Consider the following 8984-nt stretch of genomic DNA (forward strand, 5'->3'; position numbering starts at 1 on the left):
AGTAAAAATCACATAAAAGAATGTAACAGAAATATATACAGTATATATCTCGGTCTCTGTTTATTGTCAGGTGGCAGCAATGTCAATATCTTCTTCTTTCCATATATTTTGATTATTTTATGGCCTTTTAACCCCCCCTTATAATGACAGAGGCCTATAGAGCTAACCTAGTATTTGACAAGTAAGACGAAAATATGAATATATTGTAAAACATAATAAATAATATCATATGTAAATGATATAAAATGATTCATTACAAAAAATCTGGAATGGATTTATGGAGCAGAAATCTTTTTTTTTCTTTTTTCCCCAATCTAGCCAAACTAGGGGTCAGGACCCCTTTGGGGGCGGTGAGGCACTACTGTAAATATATCACAGAATTGTACTTTATTAAACTAAAAGTAAATTATGATGTTAATTATCACCTCCACCTGTGTAAGCTTAACTGTCAAATCCCAGTTTGCTCTATTTTCATTATCACATCACATACCTTATTATCGCTCCTCTCATAATGGCACTGAAAGACCTTCATTTCTCACCTTCGTTTTCACTTTGAACTCCTCGTGTTGCTTCTGTCTTCTCTCCAGGATCAATACCCCGATGAGACTCCTCTCTGTGTGGTCTTGTGATACTCCTATATGAGCCTGCAGTGTTTACAGTACATTTATTGTACCTCTTGCTATTTTAAGCACTGTAATATTCCCTTTTGGGATTATCATGTGTCTGTGGTGTTAAACAGTGAGTTTATAATGACCTTATTGTACCATTAGGGCAGCTATATCCTCATCAGTGTTTGCAAGGAAATTAAAGATTTTTTTTTTCATTATGACTCATCATTCAACTAAATTCACTGAAAGCTGTAACTCTGGCCTAATTAAATGACAGCTTCAATAAGGCACAGACAGTAGGAACTAGAATGGGACCATGAATTATTCCCTGGAAAAATGGTAAAAATGTCAAAAATGCCCTGAGTCACAATGTTAAAGAAAAAATATTCTGAAAACAAACACCCTATCTCACGATGTTGTGGAAAGTTAAAAAATCTTTCTTGGCCCATGTTCCATCCTTCCACCGAGTTTTGTAGGAATCCAATCAGTAGTTTTTGTGTAGTCCTGCTCACAAACAAACAAATAGACAGTTGTGAAAACACTCCTGGTGTAAGAAAGGAATCGTTTCAAGTCATCCATTTTTGAATCATCCGGAGTAATCTAACATGTGCTTAATATGATAATTTCATCCAGCGATAAGTCATGCATCACCATGTATTCCATATTTTTCATAAATGAAGAATTCAAGGTTTGGTCTAGATGAGGGGGGTCAAAGGCAGAAGTGTTGATGTGAAACAAAAAAAAAAAAACAGACGAGTCATTCAGACAAAGCAACCAAAAAGAAGAAATGAAAATGAGTGAGTATTGACTTAATCATCAAGTTCACCTACAGTCCAGCGCTATACAGACACCACGAGACAACTCATGTTCTCCAGTTCTCCTCTGGTGCAGCTGGCTGTCAGATCAGCCCTGGCTCTCGAGTACGAGGCATATGATGCGTTGATCCTCGGAACAAAAGCTTATTGTTGCCGCCTGATTATGCATTTGACGCTCAAGGCCATACCAGTCTCAAGCATGTCTCAGTTGGTTTCCCAATCGCTGTGCCGAAAGTTCATATCAAAATATGGCCCTGCTGGTAGTTTCAACTTCTTTCCTCTGTCTCAAATCTTATCATGGAAGATAAGCAAGGACATCTAAGATGATGTTTGTACAAGGTATAAAATATTAGTGAAGATACCTAAAACAGAAGGGGAAGTGTTAAACTGATTCTTTCAACCTCATGCGCCCTCATGAGTTTCATGTCAGCGTATGCTTCATGCTATGTGATAATGAGGCTATATAAGGTAACTGGGACACAGCCAGTTCCATTGTTATGCTTGGCAGAAAACAGCAGGGTCTAGTTGTGGTTGGTGTTTGTTGCGCTGGGGGAAGCTGAACAGAGAAGTCAGTCAGATCGGCTCTGAAACCATGTGAAGAGCTACTGACGGAGCACTTGACCCAACGCCCTTTTTCAATTTGAACTGTCACACACTCTTATGACACAGCTCGGGGCGCGCTGTCATGGGTGTTAGACAACACAGTAAGAAAATTGAGTTGGCCACGCATCTCAGAGCACGACACATTTCATCAACAGAAAATTTATTAAATAACTTAAAAAAACAAAAAAAAACTGGATGTTTATCACTTGAATGCCCGCCCCCCCAACCCAGTTCCACAAAACAACATTACACTCACTGCTGTTGACGACTTGTTTCGGTCACTTTCCGCACCATAACCTTTCAGCTTCATCTATGTGGTATATTGTGTTTAAACACAACATCCATAATATCAACCCAGGAATCATGGTGGAATTTTGCTTTTGCTCTAGGGCCCACTTTGTTTGCATTTTTGGCACACATGCCTGTCTTGCATCACGCAGCCATGACGCACATTAGTCAGAGTAAGTCACGTCTTCATGCAACATTTTTGACATTCACATTTTCCATTATTGCAAACGGAACAGTTTCTGGTCAAGATGCACTTCAAAATCTGTGAAAACTGTTTACAAATGGCATGAAAATACAAGAGATGTAATAGAAATAATTGATTCTTATGAAATTCAATTATATATCTGAAACCCAACCAATAAGGTTTAACGCATTTAACCCCAACGTCAAAAGGGTCTTTTTTGACTACAGTGGAGTGACACAGAGCAGTCCCACAGGACACGTAAAAGCTGTGTGTTGTTCCATGAAGACACACAAAGCTGAGGTTACAGTCTGCAGCATCCACATCGCACACTACATTTCCCACGTATGCTCACATCGCAGCTACATGTCCACAAACACCATGAAGCACCAGCCGAGCCCGCCCACCAGGAACATGGTGATCTGCATGCTGTAGATGATCAGGTCATTCACCACACCAAAGTCTAGGCGCCGGTGCCCCAACAAGAGCAGGATAACGGACAGCTTGTACTGCAGCCGCAGGAGCACGCGCACGCTCACGTACTGCAGGAAGAAGAGGGCGGAGAGCGCCACCCAGAGCAGGGAGGTCAGGAGGCTGCAGCCAAAGTACAGGAGGAAGCGGAGGAAGCTGTACATGCAGCGGGAGCGCAAGTACAGGTCGAAGTTGTTGTACTTGGTGCGCACTAGCTTGGAGGCGTGCGTCGACCCGCAGGCCGAGTGCATGCAGGTGGTGTGGGGGCCATGGAAGCTGCGCACCCGCCGTGGGATGGGGATCACAGGCATGGGTGGGCTACGGGAGCCCAGGAGTGCCAGCTGCAGGGGGAGTCCTCTGTGAGAGCAGCTGCTGGGGAGCCAGGAAGCTTCATTTGGTTGTGGAGCGAAGTGCAGCTCTCGCAGGAGCCTGGGACAGAGAAGTGGCAGCTTGTGGTGTGTGTGCAGTCAGAGAGGCTTTCTCCTTCATATGCAACATGGATCTGTGGAGATATGACATAGTTACTGTGATTTTCTTAATGCAATGACAACATGTACATATACACATGGCTGCAAATCCAACTCAAGAAATGCAGGCCTCTGTAGAACACAACATGCATGTCAACCCTGAGGGGAAGCCAGTGTGTGAGCATGAAGCTTCACGTGATATTCACACGACTACATCAGAGCTGTGACACCGAATAACACATCCCCTCCATATATTCCTCTGTGGAAACAAGTGATGGTGCAGAATCAGGGATCTTACATGCAACACTATGGCGCCTTCCTCCTCAGTAAGAAAAGACGACGGCAGTTTGACTCTCGCGTCTGCAGCACTGACTCACATCATTGACACTCAGTGACTGTGACTCCAACATTAACTGTTGTTTTCTGTCTTTTCTTGTTTCTCTTCCTTCGCGTCGGGCTGTTTTATTTTATTCCGGCGGAGATGAGACGTCGAGCCGGCGCTCGAACGTAAAACTGTCGCAAAGCACGCTAGTCACGCTGCCCGTGACGTCACATGGCGAGTTAAAGGGGAAGTGCGCCTCAACCGGAGAATTGAGCTCTGGATTTTTACATTAAAATAAGTTTCTATTGAGTTACACTGTCAGCAAATACTATATTATATATTATACATATATGCGTGTTTTTGTTTGTAGGAGATTTATGATTCTTTGTGCAATAACAACAACGAAAATGATAATATTAATAATAATCATCATCATTATTATTATGGCTCCATCTCCTCCAACAACCCTCACATTAATAAAAGGTATAGATAGTGATAATAATAATAATAGTGGACAATCCCCTCCCACTTTCCCTCTTCATATAGCCTACTACTTCCTCCTGTGGCTCCGCCTCCAGAAGCTTCACAGGAAGTCAGCTCACCTGGTCAGCGTCTCTCTGAGCGATGACACCTGGCGGGCTGCGTGGTGGAGGCCTCATCCTCTCAAGTTTGGACTTTCTAATGTGAGTTATCTCGTTTCATTGTCCCACAGTAAACGTATTTGTTGGGTATTTTTGACAGTTGAGTTGATGTTTAAGTTATGTTATGTCTTTATTTTTACTAAAAAACCTCTCCAAGCTAATCCCTCACCTGTCCTCACCAACACACAGCTGAGTTGAATGTACAAGACACACTTGCAAGGTGCTTTACAACTTTACAACTTGCCCTCTAATTGTTTTGAGCCAAATCCCTATTGGTGCACATGGAAATAAGTGAGAACCACTTTTACCACCTGTTAAAAAAATCATTGAGAAGAGTTCACTCAACACAGGCTACAGAACATCACTCATATACAACAAAACACTTGGCATAAAACCCACCAATCAAAGCTTGTTTGAAAAATATAGTTTTAGGGCCTTTAATTGTTTTTGTGTTTCTCATAATGTGTCTAGAGGGGTTGGAATACATTTCCCACTTTACTCTCAAGAACGTATGCCATATACGTTTGACCTGTTTGAATGCAATGTTTATAAAGATGATGGCACATATCCATTTCCTGCTTTTGTCCAGAAATGAAGCTAAAATATCTGGATATCTTGGGTAGTTGGAGTCTGCACTGTAGCGATTAGGTGATACTGCAGCCAGACACCAAGGGGCGATCAAGTTGCTTTGGGTTCACTTTTGGGGGAGCAGTCATGTCGTCCATCTTTTATGTATACAGTCTGTGTTCTGCCCCTGCAGCAGTGAAAGAAAAAGACGCTGCGGAGGTCATGTGTGCGTTAATGTTCACATGTCTGTAAACTTGACAAGGTTGTATAATGTGTCCTCAGAAGTGTCGGGACCACATTAAAGTGTCCTAGCCCCTCGCTCTTGTATATCAAATAACCTTGATTGGGCAGATTAATGCTTCGGCTGAATGATTGCATCTCAGCTATCTGTCAGGAAGCCAGATGGCAGCAGGTGACCACATAAATCATAATAAATACACTTTTTCATTTATTTCTATGTTTATTTTAAAGGGTTTATTACAGTTGTTAATCGTGTTGTGGAGAGGGAATTTAAAGGTGTATTATGAGAAATTAGAAAAACAATCCTCATAATATTTAATCAAACACTCATAAAGCTGTCAGCAAGGTCGAATATATTGTTCATGCATGTGCTCAGTCCTTCACGTTATGAATGAGTTCAGTGATAGCATAATAAGGTTAGTGGCTGCCCCCAAAAAAATCTTCAGTCAGCTGAAGGGAAATGGCTGTATCTAAGTGTATTTTCTATGTCCACGAGAGAGCGCTCACTGTCGCTGAGAAGGGCTTTTGATATTGATGTGTGTGGTGAGGTGTGGATGTTAAATCTTAGGACCTCAACAACAGCGACAAAAAGGCCTAGATGAAGGTGCCTTTATATTGAGAATACTGTGATCATCATATCTAATCTATTTTTATTCAAAACTAAATATCAGAGGTATAATCTTCAAACGCAGTGATGAGAATCATGTGTTGGTCAGAGTCAACTGCCTCCAGAACTTTAAATCCTACATCTCAGTGTATAATTGCATTCTGTTTTTTCTGAGACGCTTCTCTCTGTAAAGTATTTTCTTCCTGATTCCTAGTTTGTTTTCACTGTTGAATTCCCTGGAGGAGCTGCAGCATCTTATTTTTTTTCATCATCACTTTTCTCATGCAGTCTTATTTATATTTTATCTGCCGAAACTTGGCTTTGGCTTATCTGTGACAAACAACATTTAACTGAGTCTTGCTTCAGACAAAGAGATGTCTTCAGTTTCAGTATTAATAGATAAGTGTTATATGAGGATATTTTAATAAGAATCAAGTTTAATTAACGTTAAGACGGTAACTGACCCGAGGTCTCACCCATAAGTACTTCAGTTTAAGCTACAAGCTGAAAATCCATCATGGTCAACTAGTTAACCATATCACTGCTCTGTTATGTAGAGAGGATTATGTTGTCATATGAATCAATTCTGCCTGGAAACTTCCAAATTAAAGGAATGTTTTTTTTAACACAACCAAACCCAAAATGTGAAAAAAGCGAGTGCTGAACATTATAATAGCTCACACGGAAATCAGTGTCAGACGAAAATTCCCCCAAATGATTCTGTACTCTGAATCAGTGGTTCCCACACTACAGTTCAGGACCCCTGGGCATTACAAATATAACGTCTTAGCCATGATTGTTTAAAAAGGACAAAAAAATTAAATCTAATTGTGTAAACGAAGCAAATTCTGTTTAATAATATTTTTAATTGAAACATCGACGATAACATATCTATTGCAGATACACCAGGTAGGATGAACGCTTCACTCATAGCAACACAGAGCAAGAAAACAGTCTTGAGTTGGTGCTGCAATAGTTTAAATGTAAAATAAAAATTTGAAACTGTGTAAATTGCCTTCTGATTTTCATTGATTTCAGATTAGAAACAGCATCAGTTGCATTAACGTCGATTAACAGCAACACAGGAAACATTGTGACATGTGCATGTAGTAGATATATATTGTCAAGTCTTTGACACTTTTATTTTAGGGGTCAGGGCTGAAAATTGTGAGAACCTCTGCTGTAAATCACAGACTTATCAGATGCTTCCATTCAGCACTAAAAGTTTCTCTATCTTGGCCCAGAAATGGAATTTTTGGACTCTCTGAATGAGCCAGAGGCTGCTGCCCAGGTTGTTGTACTTCCTGTCCCAGCTGAGTTTAATCCATTTAGCAAGAAACTTTTTTCTCTATCTTCGTCTGCAACTCCCTTGAGAAGTGTACCTATAATGGCCTTCACTATTTTCTGGTAAGAAGATTAATGGTTGTTATTTAGGAAAAAAAACTGCCCTGAAGGTTGACTTCGCTTGTCGCGGGGTTAAGAACCAAGTTCTTTTCTCAGTATAAATAATGTTGGCACAGTAGGAAAGGATACAGAGTTCAAGCTAAAAGGACATGGTGTTGAAACAATCTCTGTGCAAGTTCACATTTAAGTTCAAGCCAAATTCTGGATTTATTTTATTATTTAAACAAAAGTAACACGTAGAAGTGAAATACAAATTAAATCAACACAAAGGCCTATTTTGCAATAAAAGGTAAACATTTTTTTTTCCTTTGTTAATAACTATTTTTCTTAAATGAGCATCAACAGTGTAACAGTTAACAAAGGTACATTACAGGCAGTTTAGACAACGATAGAACCGAAACAAACAACACACACACAGAAACAACTAACCAAGTAAAACCAATAAAAAACTATTAATACTACAAACAACAACATCTAAAGAGAAAATATACCATAACAATCCACCTATTCTATAACTGATCTGCCCTTCCATTGAAACCATGTCCCACCATTACATTGGGAAACATGAAATCAGTATTCTTAGTTTGGTTACACTATATTTTTAAGTATGTAAGACAAGTCAGACTCTTTTTAATCTTGTCAAAATCGACAAAGACGTGTCCTCAACCTTCTGTTATCCAACGCAGATCAGCTGCTTGGTTTCTCTTTAATTAGTCCTAATCACATGAGTTGACCTATTTCACTGATAAAACCAAACAAAGCAATGTTTGAAATTAGCTGCGATGCCAAGTCCCAAATTGGATGTTTCATAATGGTCTAATCCGCTTCACAGGAACGCAGGCCTACAAACGGAGAAGTTCTTTTCAGATTGACTGTGAATGGAATGTGATGTATTTGCAGACAGCTGTTCAAAAATTAGTTTGCATTTGCCTTAAAAATATATTTTCATTTTTATTTATTCATGAGGAAAAAGCTGGATGAGATGCCTCTAGTTGGATTTTCCCCACCAGAGAGACATATTTATTGTCTACCACTAGAGGGCGATGTTCATTCAGGTTTCTGCCTTAAGAACAGTGCATTGAATTTCCCAGCACCAGAGTTTCTGTCTTCCTTGTGCCCCTTTGACATAAAAAATATTTTTCCTGCATTATTGCATTCCTTGATAAATTGACATATACAGCACCATTCCAGCTAAATGGTGCCAAGTTAAAATGTTGCCTCTCCCTTACATCTGGTTAATAACTGCATCCGAGCTGAGGATGCTCCTCTGTCTTGTACCATTACCAAGAAAAACGACGCCAGTAAAGTGGAGCCTCGTGATTTAGGCATCCAAGTGCCCTTGTAAAGGATGTATACTGGTTCTAATCATGCATTATGGCAATATTATCGACTCATATCTTTCCCCTCTAAAACATGAGGACCTTTGGCGTATCGCCTCATCTCGCAGAAGGTGGAGCTTGGCCGGGGGATAGTATTAGGAAGTATATTCTGTGCTGCAGTTTCAAGTTTCTTTCCAAGTTTGAGAGCAACTGAGGAATGGCGCTTTTAAAATGTCATTGCCAAGGCTATTTCTTCTTTCGCTGACAAACTGCAGAAGGACAAATCGGCCCCGCTCTCTTGGCGATTCTGCAATCCACAGCTAAAGCTTCGCATCCTGCTCCCCCTCCCAAAAAAATAGCTGTTGCCAATGCATCGCCATCATGACCCAAAGAGCGTCTGGAGTGAGCAAGATTAAAGGGGCAACATGTCAAAATCCTCTTTGACTCCTCC

The 8984-nt window shown here is 40.4% G+C and overlaps 1 protein-coding gene across 2 annotated transcripts; it reads right to left on the reverse strand.

Moving 5' to 3' along the window:
- Window positions 1-2169: 2169 nt before the first annotated feature.
- On the reverse strand, window positions 2170-3979 carry tmem250 (transmembrane protein 250). Of its 2 annotated transcripts, none has more exons than XM_020081634.2 (2): window positions 3732-3979; window positions 2170-3468 (listed from the first exon to the last, which is right to left on the reverse strand). In XM_020081634.2, the coding sequence occupies exon 2, from the start codon at window positions 3275-3277 to the stop codon at window positions 2858-2860; it is 420 nt and encodes a 139-aa protein (XP_019937193.1). In that variant the 5' UTR covers window positions 3278-3468; window positions 3732-3979; the 3' UTR covers window positions 2170-2857. The 2 variants fall into 2 exon arrangements, with proteins under 2 accessions (XP_019937193.1, XP_069369465.1); XM_069513364.1 differs by having other exon boundaries at window positions 3811-3947.
- Between the last annotated feature and the right edge of the window lie 5005 nt (window positions 3980-8984).

The sequence above is a fragment of the Paralichthys olivaceus genome, chromosome 18, assembly GCF_024713975.1.
Source record: "Paralichthys olivaceus isolate ysfri-2021 chromosome 18, ASM2471397v2, whole genome shotgun sequence".
In the NCBI taxonomy this organism is placed as follows: domain Eukaryota; kingdom Metazoa; phylum Chordata; class Actinopteri; order Pleuronectiformes; family Paralichthyidae; genus Paralichthys; species Paralichthys olivaceus.